This window comes from Neopelma chrysocephalum, unplaced genomic scaffold, assembly GCF_003984885.1.
Source record: "Neopelma chrysocephalum unplaced genomic scaffold, ASM398488v2 Primary Assembly neopelma1_25, whole genome shotgun sequence".
Classification (NCBI taxonomy): domain Eukaryota; kingdom Metazoa; phylum Chordata; class Aves; order Passeriformes; family Pipridae; genus Neopelma; species Neopelma chrysocephalum.
In genome coordinates this window covers 24,904,441-24,923,418 of record NW_020897694.1, presented here as the reverse complement: position 1 = coordinate 24,923,418, position 18,978 = coordinate 24,904,441, and the positions used below count along the sequence as shown (strand labels likewise).

General features: G+C 40.3%; 1 protein-coding gene across 2 annotated transcripts in view; it reads right to left on the bottom strand.

Moving 5' to 3' along the window:
* DNAJC3 (DnaJ heat shock protein family (Hsp40) member C3) overlaps positions 1-16,078 on the bottom strand; it is a 32,680-nt gene extending 16,602 nt beyond the window's left edge. Inside the window, exons 1-4 of one of the 2 annotated variants that reach the window (XM_027674652.1) lie at positions 15,928-16,078; positions 10,027-10,137; positions 6,993-7,117; positions 5,805-5,879 (exon numbers count right to left, since the gene is read on the bottom strand). In XM_027674652.1, coding sequence (XP_027530453.1) covers positions 5,805-5,879; positions 6,993-7,117; positions 10,027-10,137; positions 15,928-16,009 — 393 coding nt within the window. In that variant the 5' untranslated portion in view covers positions 16,010-16,078. Of the gene's footprint in view, positions 1-5,804; positions 5,880-6,992; positions 7,118-10,026; positions 10,138-15,364; positions 15,393-15,927 lie in introns of those variants that run through there. The other variant, XM_027674653.1, reaches the window with a different exon arrangement.
* Positions 16,079-18,978: the final 2,900 nt, after the last annotated feature.

Below are 18,978 nucleotides of genomic sequence, written 5' to 3'. Positions count from 1 at the left end.
GCTAAACTACCCAGGATCCATCTGCATTTTGCGTGTTGGATGCTGCTATCCTGAAAATGCCATATGCCTGTTTGAATTAATTAGTATATCACAATGTGTTGCACATGCATGTATCTTACCACTATGCTTTCTGGATCGGCAATATGCTTTTTATTTAACAAGGCTTTCCAGCACTGCCTGTTAGCATGCTAAAAAAAGGATCCCCAAACACAGAACACTTAAACCGGAAATCACTTGGAACAAGTAACTGCTGCCTATGAAGTTTGCTAAGAACCCTTTGCTTCAGGATGTTTTTTTCAGAAGCCTGGGGAAAAGTTACAAAACATGGCTAAGCAAATTCAATGGTTTACCATAACATCTCCTGCTTTCCACCTATGTAGTCCTACAACTTCCTTTGCAATGGCCCATTAATGATACAGGGAAAAGCTGGAGACTTTGTACAAGAACTCTAATGAAGAAGAGTTACAACCACTTTGAGGGGAAAAAAACCAAAACCATAACCTCAAAACCCATACTCTCGAAGAGCACAGATTAAAGATATACAGGCAGTTCATCTACAGCATTTGAATATCTTTCTTATAAACATACTGTCAACTCAAAAAACTTCAATACTGTTGTTTGAAAAAAAAATTATTTTTACAACTCCCAAATGTTACAGACACACTGTTTCTATACCTTGCTTACAGGGGTCCAATGCCACTAACACAGACATATCTCTACACTTCTAAAGCTGTTTTATGTTCTTGCTTTTCAAACCCAAATACACAGACCATGAAATCAATTAATGTTGTGAAAAACATTCCGAGGGGAACTGAAGGAATCTCCATGGTTTGTATCTAAGATCAAGACATCACACACTCACAGAGCACAAAGGAAAGCCCTGCGCTAATAACATATTAAGTAACACAGCTATAATGATAGACAGAAGAAAAAAAAAACGCAAGGAAATATTTAAATACCTTTTATTCTTTAACCAGGAAGATACAGATAATCACAGTACCACAGAGGGATAGATTTGGAAACATTTAATGTTTCTCTAACCACTTCGATGTGGTTAAGAGAGCTGCAAATACCCAACCCAAATTTGCCTAGCAATGTAATCAAATCAGGTTACCTTACAGTGCCCTAAGATGGTCTCTCCCACCTACATCCAAAACGGTATTATTACACATACCAACCAACCATGGAAAACAATTGTCCAGTGTATTTTGCAAGAGCCAAGGGCTTCTCTAGACTAGAATGCAATTTGCAGATGTACCGAGCTCAGTCACTTGGTCTTGGCTGACATCTAGTGGAGCTGGAAGATGTGCCTTCAGTTTCCAGCTCTGAAGTGATTGTTCTTCCAAGGCAGACAGAATTGCTTATTTAGGACACCTCAATTTACAGTATTTATTGCAAGAAACTGCAACTACGAATGTTACAGTCAGTCTTAACAAAGACTAGAATTTAAAAGATATGACAACTTAGTCCTTCCCACACTTTCCAATAGACTAGACAGAAGTTCTATTCTACCTTTGTCCATTCTACAGAATTCAGCAACTCAAATGCTTGTCATTTTCTCTAGAACACAAGCAGAGACACAGACAACACATAGGGCTGCCAGGATTTGCATCGCTTTTGTCACCTTTCCAGAAGGCCTTCCATCAACCAAAGCATGCCAATATTCCTTTTATTTTCAGTAAAAATCACATTTTTACAGATGAACTAAACATTCCAGGGCTTTCATTGCTTGACATGACTGCTAATGTGCCCACAGATCTGTCCTATTGACTTCTATTACTCAGAAACTACTAACTAAACCAGAAGGAACTTGATATTAAAGCATATGAACACTCAACAAAGTTATAGTAGAGAAACAAATACTATTTATGCAGCATGCGCACAGCTTTCTAAAAATCACTGAAGAAGTTCTACTTAATCCTTTTTTCATGTGGGAAACCTGGTCTGTGTAAAGAATTCCATCAGCTTGGTGCATTTGTTGGGCAAAAGGAGAGGTTTTTAGAAATGCAGTACTGCTTAATATGAGAAGGCATGTCTGAATCACACCCTCTATCCAAACCTCATTATTAAATTCAGCCAACAGAAAGGACAGAGTAGGGGATAAAAAAGACAATCTAAAAATAACGCATGAAGGCTGGAGTCTCAAGCGGCTCTGCTCCCAAAAAGGAATACTGCATCCTTTCCAGTTAGGCATTCCCACTGCCTGCTCTCACACTGGCACTGCATCGCAAGACAGCCAGTACTGACATAACACAGAGGGCAGGAGTATACAGAGAAACCACTCTGCTTAGCAATCATTTAAGTTTAAAGAAGTTTAGGGTGCTGACCATGAAACTTTTTCCACATACTATGAAACTTTATAGAAAGCATTTGAGGATGTGATTTTTTTTTCTTTTCACTAGCATAGTTTTACTATTACATGTAAAGAATAGTTGTGATGATTTTTTTTAAGCTCTACACAAAACCACTGGTCCTACAAGCTGGGAAAGTTTACCTGTCATCCTCCCCTCCATTTAGATGGGCTGAATGTTTCTTGTTTTTTCTCTCCCTCAAAAATGACTGCATCTCCTAAACTGCTGAGATCCCTTTTAAGAAGCGTAACTCAAAGAGAAGGGATGGGAAGAAAAAAAAGCTTTTCAGAGTCTCCACTGGGATTCGACAGACTTCTGGAATATGCTAGGAGAAAACAGCATTTTAAGGATGGCTCATTATATCAGTCACCTTGCAGCTTTGGTAGGCACAGAAAGCAACACTGGGACACTTACTCTTAGTGCAAGCATCCTACAGGGAACTACAAACCATATCACTCCCACACGTCTGTCCTTGAGTAGTCCAAGTAAAATTAGTCTTCTTAGATTCCACACTCTGACCCGGTTTCTCCAATTCAAGAGTGGGGAATATTTTAAAATCTGATCTACTATTCCCTTTAAATCAACACCTGATCCAAACAATCTCTTGTGTGAAATCACATAAGAGATAACACATCCACTATCATTCAAGGGCATACAATCTACTTCAAAGGTGGATGGCATTACCAGGAGAAAGCCCATCCCATCTACACAACTATTGCCTCAGGAAAGAAAAATTAGAACCGAAGGTAAAAACTCTCACATTTAACATCTTGCAGTTCTTTTCTGTAAGCATATGACATTCTCAGGACCACCTATTCTGGGTGACATCCTGAAACCCTATACAGTACAGAAAGCAGGTTGTTTTCCTTCAAATTAAGCCTTCCCTTTCAGTGAGGAGAATGGATAGGGTAAAAGATTGTTTCAGTTTTTAAATACATCATTTCCACCCCATCTTTCCATGACACTCAATTTCTGCAAGCTCAAACATATGACCAGGCTGCTGCATTCCTACTGACTTACACTGACTGCAGATTTAGACCCCATGCACTACTAATGTGGGATGGCCCAAGTACACCTCCAATTTACCTCCAGATTTGGACACCAAAGTTTGCTGATGAGCTATATGCTCACCCAGAATGAGAGCATTCTAGTTAGCTGATAACCAGCCAAAGTGAGAGGCTAGAAGGCTGTTCAGATCCTGACCTACATTTACTCAGTTAAGAAGCAGAATCATACACTGCATGCTCTGTTCACATGTAAAACACACTATTTTAGGTGGCCAAGTCTACAACTAAACTCTAGCCTGAGATCCTACTGGCATTTTTTTGCATCATATCTTTTAGTAGCAGATGGAACTTTCATTTCAAGGTACAACTTACTCCTTTCAGCTTTTGACCACTGACTTAAAATAAGACCCCTATTGCTCTGGGTAGAAAAGAGAGGGTCTGGATTCAAGTCTTGAAATCAAGCTATTCAATACCGAACACCTTCTTCCTTCTCTCCTCCCCTCTCATCTACAAAAAACAAAACCCAAAGGACCACAGAACATTGATACACTTCACAGCATTGTGATTTCCTCTCCTCTTGAGATTAAATGCAATTTCATATTTATATGGAAACATACTGACAGAGTATACTAGGTATTTTAGAGATGCAGAGAACTGGTAGAATAAGCAGTCTGACTATCTAAAAAATTTAGAAGAAAACAAGGGAAACCTTTCAAAGAAATAGGTATTCTTCTTAAAAGATTCTTCTTAAAAAGGTATGTAGCGTAATTTAATCTCCTCCTCATATGAATAAATTAAACTATTACAAATGATTACTTTAATATTGGCTCATTTTTCTTGAATATACTGTACTTAACTGAGAATTGTGTTCTTCAAAAGAGATCACTTGCCAGTTCTCTAAGTACACGGGCAATATTGTTCACAGAACAAAGGAAGCTGGAAGTAAGATTTAGAACTGATATGGTATCTTCTTAAGCCAGCTTCTGAGAAGAAACTCTGTTCCTCTTCAGATTTAAAGCCTGAGGACTGAAATTATTTGACTGACCAAAGGCAGCAATCTAAATTTTTGCAGCTGGTTTGGCAAAAGGGAAAGATACTTGGCAGTTGACTGGAGAAACAATTCCACACGCAGCATTAAGCAATATTTCACAGAACAGGAACTGCAAAGAGATACGCACACAAATTCACAATCCACACTGACATCACACAATTGCTACTGCAGCAACTGTGTCCTCAGTTACTCAGAGCTGAACGATGCTCTCCCACGTTTGCAATCAGCAGGGCTGCACTGCTATCAGACTACACACTCCTAAGAAACTTACAGGGGAAGCAGCAGCAGCTGGAGGAGCCACTGCTACATAAATTTCAGAATATGCTACTGCAGCTCTGTTACAAACACAGACCACCTCGTGCAAGAGCCACTCCTCCCAACTGTCCTGTAGAGCATACGGGATAACCACTCCGGTTTTGTCATCCACGCTCACTAATAGGATTTCCATTAAACATCTGCAACACACAACTACTTTCTCCATCACACTCTTCAAGGAAAGCTAACATGATGGCACTAGTTACACCTACAAATTCTATTTATTTTGGCATAAGAGACAGCTGTTCAAACTAGAAACTCTTGAAGAATAAGCAAGAATAAGAATGAATCTTATTTATACTCATATTGACATGAATTTTGTGCAATAGAGAGGAAATCAAGTTTCACATTCTCTAAGGACCTTTCTTCTGGGCTTAGATCAGTTTACTTTTGCAGTGTAGGGCTAAAAACACCCATCAAAACAATAAACAGTCCAAGTGAATTTTAGGTGGGTAATATCCAACTGTGTGTATGGAAACTTTGGGCACTTCCTGATCATGGAGAGAAAGTATCGTCAACACATTCATGAAAGATGGAGAACTCCTCTGCAGATCAGAAGCCAGACAGAAGCATGTCACTGAAATTCACTGATTTAACAGTTCAGTGACTAAATTAAAAGCCCACAATTCTTCTGCAATCAGCAAAAAGAGATAGGAACCTTTAAAGGTTGATCCATGTGATTTCCCTAGTGATTTCCCAGGGAGATGACAATATAGTGATGTAAACCAGAGTTCAATTACGTACTTCAAGTCCCATATCACTTATTTCTTTATGAATTAAGATTACTCCCTAGTACAGCTGTCATCAAGCAGAGATCATGAAGAGTCAGGTACACCCAAAGAAGACTTTTCAAGGTGCTACATTGTTTCAGGCAACACTTGATTTCATCCTCATCACTATACTGCAACTTTATTGGTCATTTATTCATACCAGGTAGCTTAGCTACTGCTTGAAAGAGCAGGAAAGACAAATTCAGGCATGCATACTATATACCATAGAGCATCAGAGTTGAGATGTGACCTTGGCTCAAAACCCAACCTTGAAAGCAATGATGTCGTTCAACTTAGGTTTTCAACTTACCACGTTTTTAAAGTCATCCTCTGCTTCATCAAATTTTCCTTGCTTAAGCAGTAAGTGTCCTCTCTGTAATCTTGCCTGAAATAAAACATCAGATAATTTCTTTTGATTTACAAACAGGAATTCAGCAAAGTATGAATACAAGTTTGAAAGCATGAAACTTCAGTTTCCTTTAGCAGGAAAAAAGAAGTTTGATTTTAGTACAGCTAACAAGCTGAAATAGAGATCACAACACCCATTCTTTGTCTTCTACATTTAACAATGTTCTTATAAGGCCTCTTTAATGGTAAAGTATTGTTCTGCACCAAAGCAATACTTTGGTTTTGAGGGACAAAAAGCAGCCACAGTTTTTACGAGCACCTGCAACTCATGGAAAGAACTCATTTGAAGAGTTGCACAAACAAAAGTGAATGTTGACCTTACATCACTTTCCTGATAATAACTGCTTACAGATTAAGAAAATAGCATAAATAATAAACAATAAATAATTACCACATTTAATTCTTTCACTAAACTCAGAATAATAGAAACAATGTGAAAAGACAAGTTATTTATTTATAAGGCTTTGATTTATGATAGAATGTTTTCTTACAACAATGAATTCAACATTGGCTTCTTCATTGTAAACTATACAGGACATGCCATTGCCCATGGAAAAGATAGAGAGAATCAGATGGAGAGGACTCCAGCATCACTCTCCAAGTAGTGAGGCAGCCTCCATATACAGTATGCACAAGTGAGAAAGGGGTAAGGAAATCAGAACCTGCAACAATCCCATAGGAAGGCAGTGAGATTAGGACAGTTCCTGTGGAGAAGAGATGTCTCAAATCAAATGCTGATTAAGACAGAAAAAAAAGAGAAATCTGTGTGCTCTCTTCTCCCTGCCCCAGATGGCACAGCCTTGGTGACAAAGAGAAGAATAACCACAAGTGAGAAAAGGGAAGTGTTTATCATAAATCCATGAAGAACATGTACTTAATAAAACTACTAGTTGTTCAAATAACTGGCTACACTGTACTCAGTATAGTTGCAAATTAAAGCACATACACCACTATTATTTTATCCTATTTAAAGCCTTCAGAGTGTATTCTCTATTCCTGTTGAGCAAAATCTGACAAAAAAACCCAACCTTCTTTGAAGTAAGTTTTTTTTTTTTAGACTTGAACAATCTTCAATTCCAGTAATACTTACTGATGTGAAATCCTGCTTTAATTCAACCACTTTACTTAAATCACGAATTGCAGCTTTAGATTTGCCCATGGCTAAGTACACTGTGGCTCTTCTGTAATAAGCAATGTAGTTATCAGAGTCTCCTTCTGCAAATGAACAAACAATAATCAGAATACTATCTTAAAGCAACTGAAACCTCATGTACAGCAGAAATGTAATGACTAAAAATATATTAACTTACTTTTAAGCCACTGGAAACAATGGTATTTATTAAGACACAGCATTTGTATCATTATCCAAGCAGTATTTTCTATGCAGTTTGATAATGTAACAATAAAGATTACAGAAACACAGTAAATGCCACATAATTAAGAGCACTGGAGGTTAAATATGTACATGTTCTTTAGCTTTGCACAGAGCAGCCACTACATACTAACCCTTTACCTCCAGCTGTAGGCCTACATGTGAAAGCATGTTAATTCATCATTTTCCAGCCCAGTCCCTGATCACCAATAGGATGCAAGAAAATAATCCCAAAATGACAAGTACGTTAGTCCAATGCCATCACAGACAAACTCTTTACATCATCCACTGAAATAGCAGCAACTTCTTTCTTGAATAATAAAATGGGCACCAACACCCCCTCTCATCAGCAGACAAATGCATATGCGTTATCAAAGCCTAAAGGCTAACTTCAGGGCCCATACACTCTATGTTGTCTTCTGGCCAAAATTCCAAGATCCAGCAATTTTAACATACACCTGTACAGGAGGCAAACCTCAGTCTCTGAAACCAAGAACAATTTTCTTAACATTCTTCTCTATGCAAGTATTTCAAACAAACAGGTAACAGTTACTGTAGGCTCTCAAGGAAAAGTAACTTAAACCACCCAACCAACTATATGCAGTAAAAGACAGGAAACGTTTTACTGTGCTATTAAAAACATAATAATCAATCCAGAATTTGTGGACAAGAACATCCATATGAAGCACTTTTCTTCCTCATCTCATCTGAGGTTAAGTTGAATTTTCAAATAAACACAAGAAATATCAATGCCAAAAATCATATGGTTAGCAACTGAGTTTCAAAGCTGGCCATCTCCACTACCAAACCACTAGTTCAGTTCTCACTGGAAAAGATATCTGCACTCTTGCTCTACAATGTCTTGGCCGTGGAAATGCTAATCTCCAGGGTTCAAGTTTAATAACTCCCATGCTGCATGTCACCTTGTCAGGATTACAGGCATCAAATAAATTCAAATGTTACTACCTTTAAAAAAAAAGGAAGTATTAAGTTCTACGACATACACCTCTGTAGGCTACAACTACAAATCAACAACTGAAATTAAGGAACTTTATTAATACACAAAGGATGAAAGATAGGAAAGAGCCAACAGAGAAAAGCACCAGATAGTCAGATAGTTTTGCCTCAGTACCCCAGTTACAGCAATGAACAGCAATTGACACCCAGAGAGAAGTTATAAGCCACTAACTTGATGGGATTAAAGAAAGAGTTGAAAATTCAACTGAAGAGAGATAATATGGAGAGTAGCTTTCTTCTATTTTAGATGTTTGCAAAAAACAAAAACAGGCTGGCTGAGGCAAGAAAAAAAGATCTATTTACCTCACAGTCTGCAATGCTGTAGTACAGCCAAAAAAGAATTCACGCCTCCTCTACAAGCACAGTTGGCAAATCATGCTTAAAATCTTTTTAAAGAGGCAAAACACAAAGAAGTAGTAGTCTGATGAAAATTAGGCAATCAGGCTCAAATTAGCATCCAACTAAGAATCCCATCAAGGTCACAACTGAAGTGGTTACACCATAGTTCTACGAGCTGCTCAAGCACAGCTGGCAAAGCAGAGGGTTTCACTCATGCAGGCACCTCACTGCGCATCCCACCTCATACCACTGCTGCCGCTGCACCACCACCAGCAACTGCACAGCCATAGCCTGAACTGGACTTCTCACCAATTCCAAGTTAAATCTTCCCAACCAATAGTAAAGGAGTAAGTAAATCACGCTGTAACGCAGATCCCACAGAAATGCTTTGGCAACAACACACAAACAAAAGGAGTAACAGAATGCCTCTTGGTGGGATGGGGAGCTTCCACAACACAGAAAAAAAGGAAGTTGACCCCTCCGCTCCCTTATACAAAGGAAGTTGATCTTGGAGAACGCAAAGAAAATATTTCTGATATTTCATTTACATCTCACTACTGGACCAAGGCATAAATAGAAAAGTATCAACGGTATGACCCATCAATGTATAACATCTTAGCAACGTTCTTTTAACGGAGGAAACTATGCACTTGTACACATTATAACAAAGTCCAATAGCTTTAAAAAAAAACCACCATGCAATTAAGAAATTGTGGTGTTAATGGACTCTGCTCTTTACTGGTGCTGTCTCTGTGCTTCAATTAAAGGAATTTAATTGTGTTAAAATTCTTAAAACCAAACATTTAACTCCTCAATTTGTTGAAAAGGCAGAACACCAAACAAGAACTAACTCACTGGTCAAGTACGATGGAGGGAAAATTTTGCTCTACACTACACAGTCAGTATCTCAAACTTGTAGCACCAGTTTCACTGAGGTATCACACACTTCAAGATTTAATTAAGAAAAAATAAAAAGGGAGAAAGACTATTCTAAACATTAATTTTTCTACAGCCCTGGATAGAAGTCAGCCTTTCAAAGACATACTTTTAAAAATGTCATAAATATAAAACCTCATATTGATGGCATTAGACACTCAGGGAATACCTCATTAAAAGATATCAGAATCAATTATAATTCCTTTCATACAGCTCACTTGCAGAACAGCAGTGATTTAGTGTTTATGTATGATGTAGTTAATTTAAGTTTTCTTTTATCAAAACCAAAGGATAAATATTCTACTGTATCTCTGTTGGCTCCTGTTCAAACTGCTGCATAAGGGTACCCCAATTTCTATGACTCATGGAATGCAGTTTGTGAGAAAGCAGGATACTTAATGAAGAAAAAAACCCACCCAAAGGTATTTCAGTGCAAGAGTCATTTCCCTGAGATACATACCTATGGCTGCATGAAAGTGAGATAAAGCATCTGCTAGCTGTCCTGCAGCCAATAATTTCTTTCCCATTTCAAGTTGTTTTTCTACTTCTGCATTTATTCCACACTCAGCTCCTTAAAGAAAAACAAAAAGATCAAGGTTTGGAACGACCAGTTTGATTATACCAAACAAATACAGTGATAAAACATCTAACAACATGTTATTGAAATAGAGGCAGAAGTCACATCTTCCTGTACTTTCGATGATCTGAGAGCTCTTTTCCAAACTAATTGATTCTGCGGTTCTGTAAAGCAACCTGCAGCCTAATAAGCTCATAGCATGTCCAAATAAGGATGTGTCAAACTAGATAAAACATCATAAAGCACCACATTGTGACAAGTCACCAAAGATGCATTTCTACTCCTGTCTATACATTCAGTAATACACTTTTGCACACCAAGATTTTTACATCAACTACAAATACAGTTTGACCAACTACATTTCTGTGTGGGCTTTCAACTTCAGAGGAACCTGGAAAAGTACTTATAACAACACACACACAGAGCAAATATACAAAGGCTAAGTTAAATTTCATGACCCTGATGTTAAATCAGTACTTAACTGAGAACTGTTAGCTACTTAGAGACCGGCTTCTCATCTATTGCACTTTTGTCTCATCTTCATAGTTCGCACTTCCAGAGAGAAGTTTTGACAAAAATAATTAAAAATTCTCACTCCTTTTTCGTTTAACCAGTAGCATGAAAACCATACTAAAGCAGTAATTCTTTGAAGTGCCAGTTTCAGTTTAAAGCTAATAAACTGCTGCTGCTCAACCAACAGCGAAAGACTACTGTTGAGAAGAAATGAGCAGCTGAGTGCAGGTCCATGCTGTACATACATCAATTCATCAACAGGTTTTTCATTGGTCCTGCTTCCAGCAGTCTTCAGATGAGGGCAGAATTTCACTACAAATTACCTACCAGCTTGTGACTATTAAAACTTTCACAGTGCGAGTAGTATCCTTTTCCTAAGAAGATACCCCATGCCTAAATTTAAGCAAGGGAATACACTGGAATGCCGAATAAGCATATTACATTAAAAAACAGTGACTTATAATTTATTTCACTCAGGTTTTGTATTGAGCTAATTCAGATAGGCATTTGAATTAATTTTAAATATGAAAATGCAGTCACACTTGAAAGTTGTTTCTCACAGGTTGAATAAAAGTATTATACTACACTGATATCCAAACTTCTCACACTGAAAGGTAATTAAACAACAAAGTATTTGTAATGAAAAAACAGTAATTTCTGATCACCAAGTCATCAAGATTTTAGACCCAGGAGTTCACAACACCTGGGATCTTAATTTAATTTTCTTTCCTACTCCTTAATACAGTTTCATGATTCCTTTAATTCCATAAGAAAATCATGGAGCTGTCTATAATAAAGTGAATAAAATACCCCACATATCCACTAGACAAAGCTTTATCTGCTAAGAGATTGATAATAATTCAGCAAACCGGATTCAAGGGCTTCAGATAAATTGTTTTAGAACAATGACAGCAAACAAATTCCTTTTTTTAATGAATGGAAACTGCTTTATGAAATAAGCCCCAAATTTCCAGTGAATACTTTTTTGTTTAAGTAGATGACATTAAAATAACAATTATTTATCATATAGACAATTTGAGGATCTTATTAAATGACATATTTAAATTAAATTCTAGGTATGTATAGCTCTGAATACAATACAAATAGCTCCACTGATAATGGACAGTAATTTTTTTTTCACACACAGTATCTATTTCCAGGAAGTTTTTATATGAACATCCAATTTTTAGAAAAAAAGGACATTCTGCCTTGCCCATTTTGCTGCTTCTCTAGCTTCGATCATCAAAAATCCAGTGTCCTCTAAAATGACAAAAGCAAGCATTGGAGAAAAAAATCAACATAACAAAAAAAATTCAAAACAGTTTCAAGCATGTGAAGGAGTGTACTTGTTTCCCATTTAGTCACACCAGGATAGCTCCAAGAATACATTTTCCCACAATAAGCTGCACCTACACAATTTGGTATCTTTCAAACACATTATGTTCAGTACAGTTTGACAGTTACATAATCCTTTAGGCAGGAGAGACGTCTTTTTCTGTGAGAATACTGAGGACGATTATTAAAGAAATGGGACGGGTGACCATAGTGGCAAACAAGTAAACAATAAAAGCAGGAGCAACACAAATAAAGAAGGCAAATTGTGAAGGACTGTAGGTTCCCTGCAGAACAAGACTAATTATACTGGACATACATTAAACCTTGGCACTGCAAATAGTTGAACATCATAAACTTGTGAATCTCCAGAAGCAACCTGTACCATCAGCCTAATCATGATGAAAAGCGATATTTACTGTAACTACTCAGGAACACTGTACACTGACCTGACAGTTGGGCTGTTTATTCACAGAAATCTATTGCTTATTCGTTGTCTGGCTGTAGGCAAACAACTGCTCTAACTAAACCAGCCCACAGTAGACATCTGAAAATTGATAACATAAGCACAGGAGTCCAAGGACTCAGATTCTGTGCAACTATTTGGGTACCTATTCACTGTCTGGTCTAGGAATGAGCCTAAAACCTAAAGTTCAGCCAGAGCAAAAAAAACCAAACCCACCCCACAGAGCTTTTTCCAACAGATACACAGCCATTGGTGAGCTGGATATCAAAGGCCCAGCTGAAGAAGCTCTGTATGCTCCAGCAAGAAACTAAATTTACACAACAGATATGCAAGCATAATATTTATTTTTAAAACTTCCAAATATTTTAATTTGAATATGATTTCTAAAGCCTGACTAATTGTTATCTATTAACCTAGGGCCTCAGACGACCACACATAGGAGTCCCAGCTGTCAAATCAAGTCAGATATTCTGGATAAATTCAGGGTCTGTAGTCCTGGTACTGCTGCAAGAGTGAAAGAGTCAAAAAAAAAACCAAAAAACAACCACAAACACCAAAACACCCAATCAAACACAAAACCCCAAACTAATCCCAGATAATTGGTACTGGCCCTGACAACTCACGGGACAACAGTCAGAAGGCCCAGGGAAGATAAGAAGGTGCAGGTAACCTGTTTTTCCAGTTAAATGCACTCACTTCAAACAAATTGTAACTTCCTGGTAAGATTTCTGTTTTATTAGAATAATTGGTGCTAATATGTAGGTACCTAAGTATACAAACTTCAACCATATCCTCATATAATTGGTCACATACACAGTGTAAAAAACTCAAGAAAGCCCTGCAACCCGAGAACAGTTTCAAGATGTTACATTTATCTACACACTCCTCTTTTCCCTCCTCCATAAAATTTCCACCTTTTTTTTAAAATCTTGTTCCTAAGCTGAGTAACAAGACTATGAAAATAAATAGAATTAATTCCTACTCTGTAACAGAAAGAGTTGTTTAACGGCAAAGAAGAAGCACATATGTCACTAATCTTAACTACACTCATCTAAACCTTTTTTTCTTACATAGAGGAGTTTAATGATTGTCTTATCTTGTCTTTTGCAAAGTTTTTTGATCAGAATGACCCTGTGTTTAGCACAACCGGTCTTAAGTTCGCTGTTATTTTTAAACAGGTTTAGGTTTTAATTTATGTATGTCTGCAAGCATGGTTTTCAAGCACAACACTGAACAAAGTAAGATATGGACAAGCAACCACAGTTTCAGAAGCAATACTTCTGAGGTTCACAAGGAGCCTCAGAGTATCCAGTTGAGCCACTGTAACTTCCACCCTTCAAGTTTTTATTCCTTCTGTTTGCAAAGCAAGTTGGTAAATATAGCTGAGAGTGGCAAACAAAAAGCCCCGCCTTCAAGTAGCCTTTGCTATTTGGAGTGAGTTAAAAAAAAAAGCTCCCAAACTCAGGGCTGAAACACACGGTGGGGGGAGGAAAAGAAACACTTGATGCTTGTGGTCCGACAGTAACGAACTGAGCTCTATATACTCAGAGCCCATTTATTCTTCCCCATATTACGTTTCCTTTCTTCTACTGCCAGGAAGGAGAGGGTGAAAATGAACAACACTCTTCTGTCCTCCTCAGCAGCCTCTTTTTGTTGTGATTAGTGTGGACAAACAGCCACGAAGAATGGATCTTCCCAAGAGAGGATCTGCATCAAATCCAGCACAAGTCCGGGTATTTGAACAGGTGGAACTTAGGGAGTACAGCAGCAACCTGTCACAATCACCAAGTATTCAAAAACCTTTTTGGTGCATTTTCCAGTCAGATATAAATAGACATAATTGTAACATACAAAGTTAATACAGAATGATTCTTCCACAGATTCATGAATCAGATGACACAAAGCAGACTTCTATTATAAAGACATTAAGATACAAATTTAGATGTGAATATGAACTCATCTTTGAGCTTAAAGATGAGTAATATTGGGGGGGGAATCTAGATACTTAAATAATGTAAGCCCCTCTCCCTTAAGTTCTCTAACTATACATTCTGGGAAAATGAACTCATGAACTAAGAGGGTAGTTTAGTAAATAAGATCCAGAATCACCACTTCTCATTCTGTTACTGAAGTCTACATCTTTATTAACTGAAGTTACGAAAATGTCCCCTAAATTAGGCAATGTGATTTTATAAGTCCAAATAGCCATTAAACCACATACTTGAAATAGGCTGGCAACTCTAAAGAAAAGAATCCTAGCAAGAGCACCACTGTCAAAATCTGAGGGGGAAAAGTATATTTTGATGAAAGTTATTGTTTGTCTTCTAACACCACTAGAATCCATATTAAAAAAAGGCAATTTGACACCACAGTATGTAGTCTTATAACACAGAATATCTTTGCCACAGTATGTTCCTGTTGCCACCCGGTCAGCTGAACTATTCTTTAACTTGGTGTATCAAATGAATTTTTAATGTTCGTCTAAATCAGTCTTCAGCCCACAGACTTATTCTGACTATTGACACCTTCGGTTCCACTTCATCTGCCACTGCCAGTTAAAGAACGTCCCTCAGGTGAAACTCTGACAACAAACACTAGTGTATAACCGAGTCAGAAATTTAACAGAAGCCTGTGAATAAATTCTGGCTACACAGGTGTTGCTGACAGTGTACTCTGAAAGTAAACAACCCGCACGAAGTGCAGATAAGCTGAACCTCAAATACTAATGGTGAGAGGGGGAAAAAAAATAAAGGAACAACAGAAACCATAACAACAAAACACAATCAGGAACAAATGCAACACAACTGTCAGAAGCCTCAGCGCATCTGTACGTGTGGCACTAATACCGTCTGTGGCCGAGGAGGGCCACTGGAAAAACCTCTGAACTTGGGAACTACACGAAATCCACACCGGAGTGAGACATTCACGGACAGCACGGAACGGCCGATGCTGTCCCTCAGCTGCACCCGAAGACACCACGGCATCCCGAGGGCTCACAGTGGCTGTCGGTAGCTTCACCCCATCCATCAGCAATCCCGGGAAAGCGAAGCGAACACACACACTGAGCCACGTCAAGCCGCACCACTAGAACTCTGATTAACCCCAGCAGCTCACCGGCAGCGGCGGTGCCCTCATTACCCACCCTCCGCCACCGCCCCGACTGATGAGGTGGCAGTGCTGTACCTCCCCCCTCACACCCTTTCCCTAAATACTTCCCCGTCCCACGGCCGGAGGGGTGTGTGTGCCCCGCCGCCATGGCGGACACCGCACGGCCCGACTGAGAGCCTGGCAGGAGGAGCGGAGGCAGGACAAGCAGCCCCCAGCTGGCACAGCCGCGGGCCGAGCCGCGGCCTGTCCCAGGCCCGGCGGGCCGCGGGCGGAGGGGCGGCACAGTCCCCGGAGCCACACACGGCCCCCGGGTCGGGCCGAGGCTCCCCACGCCGCCCCCTCAGCGACTCCCGCCCGGCGCTCACCCTGGTACTGCAGGTCGAGGAGCACGAGCAGGAAGGGCAGCGCGGAGCCCAGCCGCCCGGCGGAGGCGCCGGGGGACACCATCTCCTCCCGCTCGGCCGCCGCCCGGTCCCGACAGTGGCGGCTCCGGGCCCGGCCCGACCGACCGCCGGCTGCGCCTCCAGCGGGGAGGGTCGTGGGCGACGCTGATTGGCCGCGCCGCGCGTGCCCGCCCCTGCCTTAGGCCCGCCGCCGGACGTGAGGGAACTGCGCGAGCGCGCCCGGCCCCGCCGCGCCGGCCCCGCCCGGGCGCCGTGCCCGGAGCAAAGATGGCGGTGCCCGCTCTAAAGATGGCGGCTTCGGCGCAGCCCACGGCGACGTGCCGTGAGCAGAGATGGCGGCGGCGCCGCCCCAGGCCGCCCGCAGAGAGGGACACCCGGTCACAGTGTGCTCATCTGCCTCTGCATTTCATCTCCTGTCTCTTTGCCCACCCGCGCCCTGCCGATGCTGACATCTCGAAAGTCAGAAACAGTTAACAATTTGCTCGGAGAGTTATGGAGAATGAGAAGGAGATTACGAAACAGTCTTGCCTTATCACAGAATTTCCTGAGTTGGAAGGGACTCACAAGGACCATAGAGTCCAACTTCTGCCCCACACAGGACCATCCCCAAGAGTCACACCACGTGCCCGAGAGTATTGTCCGAATGCTTCATGAACTCTGTCAGGCTTGGTGCTGTGACCACTTCCCTGGAGAGCCTATTCCAGTGCCCAACCACCTTCTGGGGGAAGAATCTTTTCCTAATATTCAAGCTAAACCTCCCCTGACACAACTTCAGGCCATTCCCTCACTCTCAGAGAAGAGATCAGTGCCTGCCACTCCTCTTCCCCTCACAAGGAAGTTGTAACTGCAATGAGGTCTCCCCTCAGTCTCCTCCAGGCTGACCAGGTCAAGTGACATCAGCCACTCCTCATACAGCTTCTCCTCAAGGCCCTTCACCATTTTCATTGCCCTCCTTTGGACACTCCCTAATAGCTTAATATCTTTCTTACATTGTGGTGCCCAAAACTGCACATAATATTCAAGGTGAGGCCACACCAGTGCAGAGCAGAGTGGGACAATCCCCTCCCTGGACCAGCTGGCGATGCTTTGCCTGATACAAAGGCACCACAGGTCTTCGTGCTGGCGTCTTGAGTCCAGCAGTGGGAGATTGCAACCACCCGACTCAAGAAACTCAAAAGATGAGAAAGATTGAGCATGTGGACTAATTAGCATGAGAACTGAGAGAATCATTTAACCAATAGAAAGTAGAATGCTAATTAATAAAAAAACTAATAAGAAAACTAGGTAACTTGTAGCCAATGAACTGTGATTTCTTTGTTTACTAAAACATATATATAGTGTAAAATTTTGAGAATTGGTGTGCTTGATTTGTGGAAGACCTCCACCTTGCACCCTGCACAGAATAAACAATGTCTCCTTTCTAAACTAGTCCCTGTGTCTGTGTTTAGAGAGTCCCTAAACTGGCAACGCTAACTCAACCAGGCTTCTCTGGCGCCAAGGAGGGTTTTATTCCAGGTCCATCAGAGTGTGCTCTGCAGATGCTGGCAGGCCTGCAGAAGGACATGGGCTGCTTGCCCCTGGACCACCCAGGAGTGGAATGGTTGCAGGCAGGTTAGTGAAACGAATTTAACACTGTCAGTATCAAGGGCCACCTTTTGGGATATTATGGTTGCTGTCACTCTTCATTCTTCAAAGACAGTATGTCTGGACTACTCAAATTGTAGAAAAATTGGGCAATAGCCAGAAGTAAATTTCTCCTGGTTCTTTATTGCTGTGACTGACACAGCCATAGAGCAGAGAAAGGCAAGTGTGACCTCAAACTGAACTTGATTGCTCCTGGGATGCAATGCCATTTTCCACTGACAGCAAAGCCAAGATAGCCAGCGTGGCCCTAGATGTACACTGACCTCCAGGTGTGCCAAAAAAGCAATAAGGAACTTACCAGACTCCAGAAAAATTGGTGTTAGACTTAACAGAGCACGATATTTTCATGCTGAAGGTTTTGGTTGGAATTGGGATTGGTCAGGCTGGAAAAGAGAAGGCCTCAGGGTGATTTACTTGCAAGCTCGCCGTACCTGAAGGGAGCCTACAAGAAAGATTAAAAGGGACAAGGGCATTTAAGTGACAGGACAAGAGAGAGTGCCTTTAAACAAAAATACAATAGGTTTAGATTAGATATTAAGAAGAAACACTTTACTGTGAGGGTGGTGAGGCACTGGAACAGGTTTCCCAGAGAAGTTGTGGATGCTCCATCTCTGGAAGTGTTCAAGACCAGGTGGATGGAACTTTGAGCAACCTGGTCTAGGGGAAGGTGTCTCTGCCCACAGCAGGGGGATTGAACCTAGACAGTCTTTAAGTTCCCTTCCAACCCTAATCTTTCTATGACTCTGTGATTCTGCAAACTGAAAGCAAAGCGTATGTAAGATAGCATGCAATCTAATGCATATTTTTGGAGATCTCTCATCCTTTTTTTTTCATAAGGAAAATACAGTATTCTTAGCTACCACAGAAAATCTAATCCTGTATGTGCCTAGTTGTTCATTGTTTCAAACTATATCAAATGGTTTCAATTTTTTTTGGATAAACAATTCATATTAGGGATATATTCTCCATTATACCCCACAAACATTAAAAAAAAAACCCAAACCAACAACCATGTTCTCAGGGGAAATCTGCCAAGAAAGTCAAAAACTTGAGGCTTGAATTCCGCTTTGGCAACCACAGAAATTTCTTCTTTCATTCTGCAGGTATGGTCACATTACCTTTCTCATCCTAGGTGATGTAATTTACAAGTTTTTCTTGAAAGATCAGACCGAAAAAAAAGAAAAATACGTTACCCTTCTTGAGCATTTCATTTGGAACATGATGCTTCAAAGGTATCACCAACAAATTTTATCTTCAGAAGACATTCAGAAATAAGAACTTCAAAAAAATAAGAAATTATAGATGTGAAATTAATAATTGATGACATTCTAAAGATGCCAGTATGAGGAAGAACATGACAACTCTATA